The 16576-nt window shown below is 54.3% G+C and overlaps 1 protein-coding gene across 2 annotated transcripts in view; it reads left to right on the forward strand.

Annotated features, from left to right (window-relative positions):
• The window catches only part of FBXO31 (F-box protein 31), a 41545-nt gene that overhangs the window by 19683 nt on the left and 5286 nt on the right, over positions 1–16576 (forward strand). For both annotated transcript variants that reach the window (XM_035024641.1, XM_035024642.1), the window contains 5 exons: positions 2026–2102; positions 8415–8582; positions 9220–9294; positions 14993–15102; positions 15729–15882. In XM_035024641.1, coding sequence (XP_034880532.1) covers positions 2026–2102; positions 8415–8582; positions 9220–9294; positions 14993–15102; positions 15729–15882 — 584 coding nt within the window. The remainder of the gene's footprint in view (positions 1–2025; positions 2103–8414; positions 8583–9219; positions 9295–14992; positions 15103–15728; positions 15883–16576) is intronic.

The following is a 16576-nucleotide window of genomic DNA, read 5'->3' on the forward strand; positions in this document are numbered from 1 at the left end:
GCAATGCTGGTCTCCGACTCTTTCTTGGACTGTTATGAGGGTGGTCCCAGGCTCAGCGAGTCAGTGTTGTGTTAGCAAAAGCCATGAGGGGCACAATGATTTTTCTAACACGTGCAGAGCTTATACATCCAGAGAGTGCTGCCCCTCCAAGCAGACAGATGGGAGGCAGTGTTTTTATTTCAAAGGGCTGTACCTTTTAAAGCAAAACAGGGAACTCTCCTTTCAAAATTTCCAAGAGTCTCGCATGTTCTTTGAGCAGTCCAGGGGGTCTGAGATCGTAAGACTGATTTGGAAAGAACCAGACCATCACTAGCAGTCAAGCTGGGGGCGAGGGGGGAGAGGGAGTAAGAGGGGATGGTCAGGGCCCATAAAATAAATGGGCGCATTTATTTTATTCTCCAGTATTTTAGCATGAAAATTTAAAAATCTACCAGAAAAAAAAAAATGGGATTATGGAGCAAACACCCACTTACCATCACCAGATCCTACAACCCTCAGCCGCACTTTATTATCACACAGCTGTTCATCCGCCATCTCTCCATCATTCCACCTTATTTTTTGATACATTTTAAAGTAAGTGCCAGATACTATCACATTTTACCCCTAAACCCTTGAGTATACATGTCACTGTTTGGAGTTCATTATTTCTTTAGAGTTCCTGGTCCTGCTTATTATTGCTTGCTAATTAAACGCAAAACCTATCAGGGTATGACCATACGATAACCAGACTGAAATTACGTTGCATCTTGTAAACCAACTCAGAAGATTGCACACGGGATGAATGGCAGGTGTCTGGGAGACAGTACATGCTCGTTAGAAACCTGTGTTCCTCGGCTGTGTACCGTAGGTTCCTCGGGTATCAGTGGTTGCCGGCGCACCTGAGAGGCCTGGGCTGCTTTTGGCCTCCCTTTCCTCGTCCCTCTACTCCGGACCAAATGGAGACCTGGTAGCCGCCGTCCCATCTTTGTCTCTGGGTCCCACTTGGCCGTGCTGGCTGGGGCTCCCCTCCCGCGGAATGGTGTCACCATACAGCGCTGATGGTCCAGCCCATCCCTGGCTTCCACTGTGTGTGCGCCAGGGTTCGCCAGACAAATAGAACCAGTTTCTTTAGATGAATTTATCATAAGGTATTGGGTCCCACGGTTAATATAGGCTGAAAAGTCCCAAGATCTGCCATCAATAAGCTGGAGACCCAGGGGAGCTGAGGGTGTAGCTGGGGTCTGAAATCTGGCAGGTTCGGCACCGTGGAAGAACCCCTGCTCCCATTTCAAGTCCTAAATTAGAAAAGACTGATGTCCCAGCTCGCACAGGCAGGCGTTCCCTGCTTGTGGAAAAGCCTTTTCTTTCCAGGCTGTCAACTGATTGGACAAGGCCCACCACACCAGGGAGGGCCGTCAGCTTTACTCAGTGCACTAATTTAAATGCTAATCTTATCTGGAAACACCCTGACAGTACACCCAGAAGAGCGTGGGACCAGATGTGTCGTCGTGGGTCACGGTGGCCCCTGTTGCCAGGACAGGGCTGTTGGGCCTGTGTGCCCAGCAGAGTGAGCAGTTCACTCTAGTGATGAGTTTTAGTCGAACTGCTTTATAGACAGACTGCATGTATAGATGCCAGTGTCCCAACGTGATGAAAATCTAGTCACCATCTGCCTTAGTCCCTAGGAACGCGGTGTCCCTGTCTCTGACTCCCTCACTGATGGGAGGCTCACCACTTCACAAGGGTGCTCACTCTGTCTTTCAAGGCAGTGTCATCGGCACTGGCCACTTAGAGCCTGGGTTTCAAAGTGGCCCTGTTGTCTGTTTTATTACGGTTTTGAAAGACATTTTCCTTCTTAGAATTCTTTAGAAACTCCTTAAGCAGTCTGCTGAGATCCGTGTTTATGTCCAAGGCTCTGTCCCCAGCCGCCATGAGTGGTTTGTCCGCAGTTCCTGGCTCCGGTCTCGCCCTTCCCCTGTGTCCCTGCGGAGCGCAGACCGGCCGGCTGCAGTGTGAAGACCCGCTCTCTCTCTCTCTCTCCCCTAGTGCTTCATCGGTACAGACACATTCTGGGGCTGTGGCAACCAGACATCGGGCCCTATGGAGGACTGCTGAACGTGGTGGTAAGTCCAAGAGCGCCGTGCGTGGGCCTTCGCCCGCTCCAGCCAGAGGGGCAAGCGCGCTGTCGCCTGCGTGACGGCATGGCTGTCATTAGGGGCCAGAGGCTATTCGGTAACTGGTTCTCAGCCTTCTCGCTGCGTCCCTGGACTTTGTAGTGATGAGCCACTGGTTGCCTCGAGGGCATCTTCCCTCCCATAGCCTGGTCCCTGCCTCCTGGACACCTTGGGCCCTTGTGCTCACGCCTGTGGGACACTCTAGTTTTGGGTTGTGCACTAGTTTGTTCTAAATGAGGAGCCCTGGGAACCGTGGACACTCACCCTCTGGCCCTCAGGGTCACGTGGAATCGTAGCAGGTGCCCCATCGCTGAGCCCTAGGCGCACCCCGGCTGTGACTCTGCCTGTGTGCCTTCTGTCATTCCACTGATGTGTGTGAGCGCTTGCCCTGCGAGGAAGACACAGTTCAGCGGCCTGGGAGGCACGCCGGGGAGCCGCGTCAGAGTGACTCACCCAGCAGCCCCGGCGGCCTTGGGACCAGACTGGGCCTCAGAGCCAAGTCTGAAAGTGGGGCTGTGAGGCCCCGGTTTTAAATCTTTTCTCACCCACCATAGTAATACTGGGGTCAGGCCAGTGTCCTTGATGGGTGGGAGCACCAACGGTGGGCACTTTTTGGGGAAACCGTATTTCCACCATCCGAGAGCATCTCCCCACAGATCCCTTATCACTTACTGTTGTAGCTTCCGGGGGCCGCCATACCAGTGACCACAAACCGGGTGGCATAAAACAACAGAAGTGTATTCTTTCACTCTTATGGAAGCCTGACATCTTCAGTGTGCCCGACATCCTCAGTATTCCTGATGTCCTCATTGTGCCCGGCGTCCTCAGTCAGTGTTCCCGACATCCTTAGTATTCCTGACGTCCTCAGTCAGTATTCCTGATGTCCTCAGTGTGCCCGACGTCCCCAGAGTGCCTGACGTCCTCAGAACGTGCTCCTGGGCTGAGATCAAGAGTCACCACGCTTCCTCTGAAGACTCCAGAGAAGGGTCCTTCTGCCTCTTCCAGCTGCAGGGCCCAGGCAGCCCTTGGCTGTGGCCGCACCCCTCCTACCTCTGCCTCCATCCTCAGTGTGGCCTCTCCCCTTCTGTGTGTCTCAGACCTTTGTCTCCCTCCCTCTTAGAGGGGTACAAGTGATGGTGTTTAGGGCCTGCCTGGATGAGCCAGAATCCTCTGAAGATCTTCAACTTCACATCTGTAAAATCCTTTTTTTTGCTGTGTAAGGTGATGATGTGCACAGGTTCCAGGGATTAGGATGTGGACTTCTTTGGGGGCCGTTATTTAGCGATCAAGATTACAGGGTGGAAGAGGGGCCTTACTGGGGAGAGATGTGGCCAACAGCGCCCATCCCAGTGATCGATGTTAACTAACCAGCAGTAGGACTCTGACCTCAGGCCCCTCCTGGTTTCATGTGAAGCGCACAGCCCCGCTTCTCTGGATCTCCTGCCAAAAATACCTGACCCGAATCTAATCATGGGCACCTCATCACACAGACCGCAAGGGCCAGGCCCCAGAAGCACTGCCCTCCGCCTTCCGAGTGTGAGGCTCACCGAAGGCCGGAGGGCTGATGAACTGAGAGCTGTGGTCCTGGTAACTGTCACCAGTGTGGGGAACATGGGGGCCAGGGCTGGCAGAAGAGGACCAGAGGGGACAGCCTGCCCGGCTGGAGTGGGGGCTGCCTTGGAGGCGGGCGCTCTGTCCTGCCATCAGCCTGACTGAGGTCCCATGAGGGGCATTCCTGGCCAGGCTGCTGCTGAGACCACAGTATTTCTAGTTTCAGCATCCTTGTCTTCCTGACTCTGGCTGTCTGCCGTTTTCCTGTCCCCTGCACGCCTGCTCTTTTCCCTGTGATGGTGGACATTGTTGTTAAGGAGTGACGAGATGGATGAGTCCCTTCCCTCAAATGGGGTCGGGCTGGTCAGGTGGACAGGGTGTTCGTTGAAGGCCACTGGGTCTCTTAGGGATGTGCTGTAGCTCTGTGTCTAAGGTCCCAGTGCTGGGGGTTCTCCCTCCATGCCCTGGGGGTTCCCTGAGGACTCCCGTCCCCGGCTGCTTGGAGCTGGATGGTGCAGCACGCTGCCCAGCCTGTACTGGGCTCGGTGAGTGGTTGGAGCCCGGGCCCCTTGGCAGATCCTTGGGCTCTGTCTCCGCACGGCTCCCCCCTTTCTACTCCAGCCCCGGCAGCCTCCTTGAACTCTGATCTCTGTTCGCTCAAGTTAGAACATTGCCCGGTTCTGCCTGGCCCCTTCTGAGCCCCGGGGTCTGGAAGGTGCCTCTGGCAGGAATCCAGGGGATGGCAGGGGTGACCTCTTATTTCTCTTCTCTGGGATCACAGCCCTGTGTGGCCTGTTGTCTGGGGTCACCTTGGGGCTCACAGCAGTCCCGTTACTCCACTATGGCCAAGATGTAAGTTTGGCCTCATTTTTTTTTTTTTTTTTTTTTTGGTGACCTTTGTTTTCCTTCTTATTGTGTCTTCTTAAATATATCAGTCAGAGTTCCTTTAAAGTCTGTGATCTCTGGTTCAGCTTACAGTCTCTCTTTTTCCTCAGGATTTTTGGGCGTGGCAGTGGGCTGCTGGCATGCCCGCACACGTGGCCGTGGATGCTGCTGCCCCCACGAAGGTGCCTGGTCTCTGGCCTGGGGTCACAGCCAGCAGAGCGCCTTGCCCTGACCAGGTGTGGTGAGGGCCGATCTCGTCCCGGGTGGCCCCGTCCACAGAGTGTCCCCTCCGGGCACCTCCTGCTCTCCAGGACCTGCATTTCCCCTAGCGGGCCATGGATACCGCTGATCCCTCTCCTGGCTGGTTGGCCTCTTAGCAGCCACCTTCTGCTTGGCTTCTCCGTCTCCCGCCCCCCACGGGTTGGGATCCAGAAGGTGCCTCAAGGGCAGAGCTGCACACACAGTAGGGCCTGCTTCTTTGGGATCCTGCCCTAGCACGCTGGCCTCTGTGGCAGCCCTGGGGGTTCCAGCACCCTGCCGCCCCTCTGTCCAGCCACCAGCGGTCAGGGACCTGGGGCAAAGGGGTGGGAGGCCCTGCCCCCTTCGGCTCACCTCAAGCCTATCCCTTGTTTTTAGGCTCTCGGTTCTCATCTTGGGGCCACTGTGCATGTTCCCTGACGTCTTCAGGCAGCATTTAAACTGTGGGGTGTGCAGACAGCTGGTGTCAGCAGGCGGGGCTGGTTGGCGTAAGCCCCTGGGTTCTAGGCAGGAGAAAAGTCTTGCGGTCTCATTTTTAGGTGCTGTTCAGTCCCTTGCCTATCATGTTTTGAAAGGTAGCTGCTCATTTTTAGTGCTTTACGGGCATCTGTATCGTAGGATGTGGCACTTGACTGGGGCTCTGTAGTGTGGCCGTCCTCCTCGAGCTTGCTGTGTGCTCTCTTCACAGAAGCCCCAGGGCTGGGGGGTGTCTCGGTGCCTGGCCCCCATGTTGCTGCTGCTGATGCTTCACTGGGAATGAAGTCTGGTGCCCTTTGGGGAGCGCTGGTTTTCTGATCTTGCTTCCCCCCTCGTTGCACACACCCTCGGAGAACCGGAATCCCTAGCTCACGGGACCAGCCGTCAGCATGTCTCTCAAACGGCACATCGGGGCCTTGGTGTGGGCCCTTCTGAGCTTGCCCCGCATGGGGCCCCGGGGACTCTGGGTGCTCTTTTACTCTGTATTTTGCTCACCAGGTGGGGTTTTGGACAGGGATAAATATTGCTTCATGTTCTTTATGATTCTTTGGAAACATCCGTTAAGAAACATACTTTATGTTTATGTTTAACATCACTGGGGAAAGCCTTGGATTTAGAATGTTCCTCACAGGACAAGCCAGACTGCTCCCCGTGTGGGCAGGCTGCCTTCCACGCTTTAGGCAGGGAGGGTGATAATTGTTTTTCTTCCTGGCAGTGACTAATAGAGTTAAAAAAAAAAAAAATTGCAGCTTCTGAAAGCAGGGGATAACTAGGGGAAAATGGAGCCATGACAGAACAGGGCCAGCTCGCCCTCGTCGGATCGGGTCGGATTGGATTGGATCGCCGCAGAAATGTGTGAGCCAGAGCCAGCCACTGGGCACCCAGGCTCCCCTGACTACGGGCTGGCCCTCTGGCCTCGGGGAACGTGCGGCGTGCTGTGCCTGAGGACCACTCCCCGCTCTGACCCCATCTCCGCCGCGGCCACCACGTCGCTCTGACCCGTCTCTGCCGCGGCCGCCTCGTTGTTCCAACCCCATCTCCGCCGCGGCCACCACGTCGCTCTGACCCCGTCTCCGCCGCGGCCGCCTTGTCGCTCCAATCCCGTCTCTGCCGCCTGGTCGCTCTGACCCTGTCTCCGCCGCAGCCGCCTTGTCGCTCCGACTCCGTCTCTGCCACCTGGTCGCTCTGACCCTGTCTCCGCCGCGGGCACCTTGTCACTCCGACCTGTCCGCTGCCACGTTGCATGAACTGGAAGAGTGATGGCAGAGTGGTCGCCCTCCGTTGTCAAGGGCGGCAAGCCCACGGCACCTGCCTCCTCTCTTTGCTTCTGATTTTCAGGCATTTAAAGCAGATCCCAGGCCCGTGCCGTTTCCTCTGTTAATACTTCCATATGGATCTTTGAAGAATGTGGGTGTTTCTCTGCACGTGGGCCTTGTCCTTCCCCCGCCGTACAGACGTGGTGGGGACGCACCATGTGGCCTGAGGCCTGGTCCACATCCGTCTCCCTGAGGGCCGCAGAGCTGCTTTGCATGAGGCTTGCTTGGAACTGAGTCTCCAGCAGCCCTCACGTGGCGTCTGTGTGCCTCGCAGGTCTCTGCTGCCGGAAGCAGCCCCCCGTTTCTGGTGGGTCAGGGGCCGACTGGGGGCCTCCTGCTTCTTTCTAGCGTCATCTGGTCTTTCCCTCCACTTCAGAGCTGGCCCTTCTCTCCAAAAGGCTTGCTTTTAGGTTTAGGTTGAACTACCTTTTTTTTTTCTTCCTCTTTTTAAAGAAAATCTACTTATTTTTTCTGTCAGAATTTATTTTTACTGAAGTGTAGCTGACACACGGTAACTACGTGAGTTTCAGCTGGGTGACAGTCTGTGACGTTGTGCTCACAAACGCATCTGACTTATTCCTGTGACCTAGTCATCGCGCAACTGGGAGCCTGTCCCTCCCCCTCCCCTTCGCCCATATGGCCCATACCCCTCACCCTGGCAGCCATCTCTTTTCTGTATTTATCCTTCTGTTTCTGCTGCTTTTGTTTGTTTTGTTTCTTAAATTCCATGTCTGAGTGAAATCCTATGTATTTGTCTTTGACTAATTCTACTTAGCATAATACTCTCTAGCTCCATCTATGTCGTTGCAAATGGCATGATCTCATCCTTTCTGATGGCTGAGTAGTAGTTCATGGTACATACACACCACATCTTCTTTATCCATCCACCTGTCGATGGGCACTTGGGCTGTTTCCATATCTTGGCTATTGTAAATAATGCTGCAGGCATGTATCCCTTTATTTCCAGGTTTATTGAGGAATAGTGCACAGGTAAGATTGTAAGGTGCATGACAAGTACGTCTCGGTGATTGGTATTTGTACACTTTGTGCAAGGGTTCCTGCCGTCTAGGATTAGCATGTCCACCACTTCACATTTTTATTCTCTCTCTTTTGGTGAAAACATTTAAGTTCTGTTCTCTTAGAAGATCTCAGTGTTGGGGCGCCTGAGTGGCTCAGTCGTTGAGCGTCTGCCTTTGGCTCAGGTCATGGTCCCAGGGTCCTGGGATCGAGCCCCGCATCAGGCTCCCTGCTCAGAGAGGAGCCTGCTTCTGCCTCCCTCTCTCGCTCTCTGTTTCTCTATCTCAAGTAAATAAATAAAATCTTAAAAAAAAAAAAAAAGCATCTGCCTTCAGCTCAGGTCATGATCCCAGGGTCCTGGGATCGAGCCCCACATCAGGCTCCCTGCTCCTCGGGAAGCCTGCTTCCCCCTCTCCCACTCCCCCTGCTTGTGTTCCCTCTCTCGCTGTGTCTCTCTGTCAAATAAATAAATAAAATCTTAAAAAAAAAAGATCTCAGTGTTGATGCAGTGTCACCAACGACAGTCACCCTGTTTACAATCAATAACTACTTCTAATTAACAAGCACTTGGTAGATGGGCCATGCTCGTTGTGGTACGCTAGATGGGGGCGCCGCGATGTTCCCTGGCCCCGAGAGTCAGCGGGGCTGCTGTGTGAGGACGAGGGTGGTTCTTGCGGACAGGGTAGGTTGGGGACCTTCTCCCTCGGCACCTCATCCTGAGCCTTGCGTGGACTTGTGCCCTTTCTCCTCCCTGCAGGTGGATGGCTTGTTCATCATTGGCTGGATGTACCTGCCTCCCCATGACCCTCATGTGGACGACCCAATGCGATTCAAGCCCCTGTTCAGAGTCCACCTGATGGAGAGAAAGTCTGCCACGGTGGAGTGCATGTATGGCCACAGAGGGCCCCACAATGGCCACATTCAGGTGAGCGCTCGGGGCTCCCTGAGGCGTGGCAGCCGTGTGCAGGCAAGGGGCTAGGGCTCCTTTGTCCGCCCCGGTCCCAGTGGCTGCCGGGGTGGGGTGCTGGCTGAGTGGCTGTGGTGTTCCAGCTGCAGACCTGTGTCCACCCCGAGCAGTGAGCACGGGAGGAAGCGGGGGCTCAGCCCCACTCCGGGGTGCGTTAGTCATGTGCCTTTCAGAGACTCTCTCGCTGGGACCCCCCAGGGATTCTGCGTTCAGTTGGAACTCGTTGTTTTTGTCGTGATTCCTCACTGCTCCCTGGTTTCCTCTTTGCAAGAATATAAACTTGGAGTAAGACACGCTGCTCTCTGATAATGGTTTGGCAGACAGCCACCCCAATCAGCACGTGTGTTCCCTAACACACGACGAAAGCACAGCCCCTTTTCCTGCTGTAAGATGTCCTCCTGGGAAGACGCACATGCACCTTCCCCTGAGAAGGAAGTGCGTGCGCAGGGTGGCTCTGAGGTCCCTTCTTTGGGCTGGCCGAGATACGGTGGCATCTTGGGCTTCTGTACACATGTGGGGTATGTCGGTGCGGGAGAGGTTGATCGTGCCACCCATGACTGACACGCTCCCCTCTCCTTTGTGGCGAATGCTCAAGATTGTGAAGAAGGACGAGTTCTCCACCAAGTGCAACCAGACTGACCACCACAGGATGTCTGGCGGGAGGCAGGAGGTGAGCCCGTACGCCTTCTGTTCCCCTGGCGCGGCTGTGATGGGGTTGAATGGTTTGACATCGCCCGTGAGCCCCCAACGAGGGGCCGTCTCCCCGGCTCATCCCGATGTGTGCGTCTGGCTTTTCCGTCAGGATGTCCCTGTTCGTGTCCGTGCTCGCAGCCTTTCATTCCCTGCCGCCCCTCGGAGTGAACGAGCCCCAGAGCAGTCGTCCCCTCTGATCTGCTCTCTTTCGCCCCTTGGGCGAGAGTGTCCGTGTATTGCAGATTTCTTCGTGGATGTGAGTTTGCATGGAGACCAGGGGGCTTTTTTGGAGCCTGTGTTCTCCCCACAGACGGGCCTAGTGGCTGAGGTTTCCAGGTCTTGGCAGCGCAGCGTGGAGGCCTGGCTCCGAGCCACACCGCGAGCTTCTTAGCACTTCCTTTTATTTGCGCGGATACTTTCCCATTGCCTTTGAGTTCTCCTTTTCTGAGCATCCAAGTCACACTGCTGTTTCAGAACGTTCTTAAGAAAACCTTGAACTTTGAAAATGTAGGATGCTCATTGAACTTACATTTATTTAATGGCTGTGTATTTCTCCAGTTCTGAGTCTGACAGCTTCCCTGTTAGCCAGAGAATTGCGGGGAGGTGTAAGGTAAATTCGTACGCATGCATGTCTGCGCCTGAGGGGTGCACACAGGTGCTCGCGGGAGTCCTCTGGAGGTAGACGAGGCCCTGTTTTCTCACACACACGGCCTGTGAAGGTGACGGTGCATTTTGCATTCACAACACCGTTGTCGAAGCCTGGGCACACACAGTCACACACACAACGTACAGGTGAGTGCTCCAGGCTGCGTTTCAGTGAAAAAGGTCAGTGTGTTTTCTGAGAATAGAAACTCCTCAGCTGTGAACCTTAAAAAGGCCAGATAGTGAATTTCTGGAAATATGTATGCTGGGATCAGAAAAAGGTCTTGTAAGCCGCGTCTGTGTGATTTTGAAGTGGAGTGGTCTTTTTTCTGATGATGAAAGTACTAACACAAGTCCTTTGTGGAAACTCTAAGAACACGTGCACGCTGGGTGGGAGTAAAGCTTTGCTGGTCTCGGGACTGGGGCGTCAGTTTGCATTTCCGTGACCACGACCGACGACCGTGCCGAGGCTGAGGTTAGGGGCCTGGCTAAGGGCTCCCCGGGGCTGCTTTTCTGTGACATGTTTGTTAGTAAACATCCTCGCTGCTCTCTCTGGTGCTGGTGTGTTTCTAGTTGATTTGTAGGAGCTTTTTTCTCATATTAGAAAATCAGTCTTTCAGGTGGGGTTGCAAGTATTTTTCCTCATGTTTTTGTCTTTTATTTGATTTATGGTATATTTTCTTTCCAGGAGTTTTCTTGTTTTTAATTTTTATGTAGTCAGAGGTGTTTGTCTTCCCCTGCCGAGCCCATCGGGGAGACGCGGTGCCACCGGGCAGAGCAGAGTTCTGGAGAACTTGCTGTGTGGCCCCGCGGTCACTTGTCCCTCTCTCACCTGCTTTTCTGTCTGTCCATCCCCTGTCTGTCCCCTCAGCCGTGTGGGGACAGGGTCTCCTGCCGGTTCAGGAGTCAGCCAGAAATGTCTTCACTTTCTCGTGGAGTCTTTCAGACTCAGGGGAATGGCTTCAGGCCCCAGGGAGAGAGGACAGGCTGCGGGGGGACATTGCCATGTTCCTGATAGCTCTGCACACCGAGGTGAAAGGCTGAGCTGTGCATTCTGGTTGTCCTGTGCTCTGGTAGCTGATGGGCATTTAAAATTCTGGGACCACAGGGGACGGAGGGCTCCTGGCGGCCAACAGGGCTAGCAGGGGAACAGGGTGGCGCACGGTCTCCTGGGCAGGGGATCCTCTCATGCCCCCAGGGGCTGGCCTGGTGCTGCACTGTCCTCCACCCTGTGTGGCATTCTGAGAGCTTGTGGGGGATGCCCTGGCGGTCCCCCTCTGCAGGCCGTGCTCTCTGAGAAGTGCTGCCCATGAAGGAACCAGTGAGTCTCCCGTCATTCCCCTGTGAAGGCCACAGCCGCCCTGCAGGTGTCTGGCTGATGCACTGCATCTTGCTCACCAGCCCTTCCACTGCTCACACCCAGCTCCGGTCCCGGGGTTTCTGCCGCATGTCCACCTTTGAATGCCAAGTCCAGACTGCCGTGGTGTGATCTGATGTCTCAGGCTGCGGTGGCCTCGGCCTGCCCCTCACAATGCCTCCGGGTGACCTGTGTGCTTTGCACACTGCAGCCCCTCTCCTGGGTTCCTGTGAGCAGGGCAGGCCCTCAGGCCTACCCAGACTCGTCTCCCCTGGCCTCCTTCACAGATGATGGCAAGGCCCAGCTGCCATCTTCCCTGCCCGCCCCGTGCCTGTCCAGCCCCCCAGCCTGAGGCTTCTGGAGAACCGGGGCCTACGAGGAGGAGCAGAGACAGGGAAGAGAGGAAGGAGAGAGGACGGCCAGGCCCCACCACTGCGATGCTGTGGGCGTCCCTTGTCCCTCCTGACCAGGCCATGGGCTTCTGCTGGCCCCACTTAGGGTGTGCTCTGCACTTGGTCATGCAGACTTCTTGACTGGACACAAGTTGCTTTTGTTTCTTTGTCTCATGTACTGAAATGATATCTTCTCACCATCAAACACGCAGTCGTGGGAGCCCCACCCAGGAGCAGCCCCCACACCCGTCCTCCGTCATCCCTTCTTGTTCTCTGAATTTTGTTTATGTAACTGGGATCTAACTCCATCTAATTTGGGTCTTTTTTTTTTTTTTTAAGCTTTTTAGCTCTTCCAGAAATATTTTCCAGGCTCATTAGAATTCTTTTAATCTTTATTTTTAAAGCACTGTTCCATCCGTCATCCATAGGGTGATTGCCTGAGCGTAACTGCTCACCTGCGGTCAGACATGGGGTTTGTGCTCCCCCTCCTGACCTTCCGCTTGGGTGACTTGTTCTCTGAGAGCCTCAGTCCTCATCTGTGAAATGTGGACCCCTGCGGGGGTTGGAGGACTGAGTAGGGCAGGGCGTGTGAGTGCCTTAGCGCCAGGCTGAGAGCCTCCAGGTGTTACTGCCGGAACTCTGTGCAAAAACTTTCCCTGGTTTTTGGATCATACAGAAATGGGATTGCCAGGTAAAAGGCCCTGTTCCAGATTCTTGTTATGTGTTGTTAGTTTGCTGGTCCTCATTTACCACCCACCAGGGTGGGTGAGCCCCCTGCCTCCTTTGCTCCTGCCGGCCTTCCTCTTGGCCCGGGTGGAAACCAGGCCCCTTAGCACGTGGGCTCAGGAGTAGCTCTGATCCTGCTGCTTACTCGCTGGGTGACTTGGGGAAGGTTTCTCAAACTCTGTGAGCCCACATCTCCGTAGAACAGGAAGGGTGTGAGCACCCTTCTCCTGGACTGGTGTGCAGATGGAGGCGATGATCATAGAATGCCAGCACCTGTGAGCAAGCCCTGGGTAAATACTATTCTTGTCGTGTATGTTCTGGTCCCCTGTGTTTCTCCTTGTGTATGCATAGCTCATAAGATAATTTCATAATGAACGTATCTCAAAGGTGTTTGTTCTGAGTAATTGGGTCTGGTTGGTATTTCTAACGACTCTGACCTTTTCATGCAAAGTAAATAAGATTATGACTCCTTACGAGTCAGCCTCATGGTATTTAGCTTAAGTCTGATTACTCACCGTGGTAACATAAAATCCCTACTTGTTACATTAGCTCACTTCCATTTTTATCTCTTCGTTATCTGTTTGATTTTTTAGGGTCTTACTCCATTGAAGTGGAAGGTTTTGAGGTGAAGTCTAATTTGTCAAGTTTTTTCTTTTGTGATTATTGTTGTCTGTGTCTTAAAAGACTTTGCCTATCCCTAAGCTGCAGAGTCTCCTCTTCAGAAGTTTGGTAGCTTCACGTTGTGTTTGGGTCTGTGGCCCATCTCGAATTATTTCTTGTGTGTGGTGTGAGGCAGGGATCGTGGTCCTTTTCTCCATATGGATGTCCAGTCGTTGGAGCATCATTTGTGGAAGAGACTTTCCACTTCCCATTGGGTGGATTGGATGTATTTGTCGGAAAGCAGCTGACTAGATGAATGGGTCTGTTTCTGGGCTCTCTGTTTCATTCCGGTGGTGTATTTGTTGACCCCGATGTTTGTACTACTGTCTTGATTACTGCAGCTTTATAGTAAGTCACACCATGAACTGGTGCAGTTCCTCCAGCCCTGTTCTTTTGCAAGATTGCTTTGGACATTGTTGGTCCTTTCCAGCTCCACGTGAATTTCAGAATCGGCTTACCGGTTTGTACAGAGACACTGGTGGGACTGGGACTGCCATGGCATTGGATCCATAGATGCCTTTGGAGAGAATTGCTGGCTTGGTACTTGGGTCCTCTGGTCCACGGGCGCCTGTATCATGGAGGTGTCTCCGTTTCCTTCCGGCAGTCCTGTGGCTGTCAGAGTAGGGGTCCTGCACGCACTTTCTAATACGTATTCCCAAGTCACATGTTGTCTGAGGCTGCTAGAAATAGGACTTAAAATTTTTCATTTTCCAACTCCGTGCCGCTGGTGTAGAAACTTCCAGTTGATTTGTGCGTAATGAGCTTGTGGCCTTGTAGCTGTGTGCTTGTCACTGCAGTGAGGGGTTTCTGTGCATGGCCAGAGTTTGGGCGGGAACATAGGAAAGCAACTGAAAGATTATAGCTCTCTTGGTTTGTTGTTGTGGTTAAATTGCTTTTGTTTCTGTTTGTAGAACTAACTCTGCATGGTCATTAGAAACAGTATATTGAGCTAGGAACTCAGAGCGATGGATTAATTTGGTTAAATGTGCAGAATCAAGCTATTAAGCACTAACTGTCCTTCACATTGTTTGATCCCATAATGAATGACTGAGCTTTGAGGACGCAGTGTTTATAAAAGCTCCCTTTTCACAAATGAACTTTCTGAACGTGTAACATAACTATGAGGGCACCTCCCTGCCCCAGCCCCCCTCCCGGCCATACCTGTCTTGTTCTTCTTCGGCAGTAGCAGAAGGCAGTTCTGGCCAACGTGACCAGCACAGGAGTTAGCCACAGGAGTCCTGCTGTGCTCCTGCTTTCCTAGAAGCCCCAGAACCAGGCTCGGTGTAGACACCGCATGTCCCGTTGGTGGCCACAGAAGTGAGGCTCATGTGGCTGCTACCTAGGGAGCTCTGGACACAGGCTGAAGGGACCCCACGGTCCCTGTTGTTGCATGTTGAAGTCTGTGCCTGTGTGCTCTGGGAAAGTGGGGACCAGAGCCCTTTACTTTCCTTTGGTGGCTGAGCTTCACAGGAAGGAGGTCAGGGACTCGGAGACCAAAGTATGGCAGCCCCCTCCTCTTGCCCAGTCTTCATCTCCATCTTGTCCACCCCGCTGGGACTCCAGAACTGCTGTGCCTAGGGCATCACCCCAGCTGTAAGAGTGCTGCTTTTTAAAAATTTTTTTAAAGATTTTATTTATTTATTTTGATGGAGAGAGAGCACAAGTAGGCAGAGAGGCAGGCAGAGGGAGAGAGAGAGAGAGAAGGAGACTCCCCACTGAGCAGGGAGCCCGATGCGGGGCTCGATCCCAGGACCATCAGGACCTGAGCCGAAGGCAGACACTTAACTGACTGAGCCACCCGGGTGCCCCAAGAGTGCTGCTTTTATCCACTTAGCGCCACAGCGAGCAGTCCTCCATGCGCGTCGTGGTAGTTTTCATGACCTGTGCTCTCTTGGAAGGAATTCCGAACGTGGCTGAGGGAAGAATGGGGGCGGACACTGGAGGACATTTTCCACGAGCACATGCAGGAGCTCATCCTGATGAAGTTTATCTACACCAGTCAGTACGAGTAAGTGCAGTCCCCTCTGTGGGTACTGTGAGCACAGTCTCTGTCCCTCCTCTGTCCCTGCCCCCCCTGCTGCCCTACCTCGGTGTCTATTTTCTGTCTGATTTATCATCACGAGCCTGGCCTGTGTGCTGGAGCCTCAGGGTGGTATCCCCACATCTGCCAGGGGACACTTCCTCTCTTAGCTGCTCTTCCTGCCTTGGCCTCCGCCCCACGCCCTGTCCCCATGACGCATTTAAATAGTCCCTTGTGCAGTGAGCATCCCTTTCGCAGTCTCTGGGGTTCCTGTGCCAGGGTGACGGAGCAGGGGCAGCATCCCCTTGTCTTTGGAGAGTGCTCCCTGCCCCAGTTCCCTTGTGGTGCTGGTAGAGCGAACGTGCGCCCCTGTTCAGTCCTGTTGGAATTCCAGAGAAGGTGTGAGATGTGCCTTGCAAGTGTTTTGAGGAGGGGTGATTGTGGCTCAGGAATGTGGGGTGCCCCCGCCCCCCGCTGGCCTGGCAGGAAGCTCAGCCCGGCTGTTCTAGGCTACCCTGCCCTGTCTGCCATCCCTCACACGGCAGGGAGGTGAGTGAGCTCTGTACTTTGGCCTGTCCGCCGAGCTGCTCTCATGCCGCCCCTTCCCCCCACAGCAACTGCCTGACCTACCGCCGCATCTACCTCCCGCCCAGCCACCCGGATGACCTCATCAGACCCGGCCTCTTCAAAGGCACCTACGGCAGCCACGGCCTGGAGATCGTCATGCTCAGCTTCCATGGGAAGCGTGCCAGGGGCACGAAGATCACGGTGAGTCCGGGTGCTACCCTGGCGGGCCCCGCTCTGTGAGCTCAGTCTGATTGGCTGTGTGGTAGCCTGACTCGGGCTGCACCCCAGCTACTCACAGTGGACTCTGGGCCTGTGGCGCCCCTGCGCTGGGGAGTTTGCTGGGAATGCAGACTGTCAGGCCCCACCCAGACCCATTGAACTAGGATTTGTATTTCACAAGACCTCCAGGGGATTTGGAGCCTTTCCAAGGTGGCTTTACCCATGGCTCTCAGTCCTGGCCACACACTGAACCCCTGGGGCTGTTGGAGAAACCCTGATGCTGGGCCTTAGAGATGCTGATTCAGTGGGGCAGGGGCCTGGGTATGTGGCTCCAGGAGGTCCTCGGTGGCTGTGAGGTGCGGAGACCTCCTGCATTATTACACAGGCTCCCGATGCCATCCTGGCCTCAGCAGCTGAGGAACACAGTCCGAGGGTTGTTGAGCTGAATGGGGGTCTTGAACCAGTTGGCCATTGGGCCTGCTGCAGGGGCACCGTCCACACTGTGCTCACTGGTCATTTGCATAGTTGGGGTGTGTTTCTGCCAGATGCACTGAAGTGTCCTGGGGAACAGTGCCTCTTCTTTGTTCTCATGGAGCTGTACTCTTGGACCTCGATTGACCAGGGTCCCTGTGCTCTGGGAAGGCTCCTTGTGTGCAGAGCCCAGCACTGGGGCCCC

This window comes from Mirounga leonina, unplaced genomic scaffold (assembly GCF_011800145.1).
Source record: "Mirounga leonina isolate KUSES-001 unplaced genomic scaffold, KU_Mleo_1.0 Mir_180, whole genome shotgun sequence".
NCBI lineage: Eukaryota > Metazoa > Chordata > Mammalia > Carnivora > Phocidae > Mirounga > Mirounga leonina.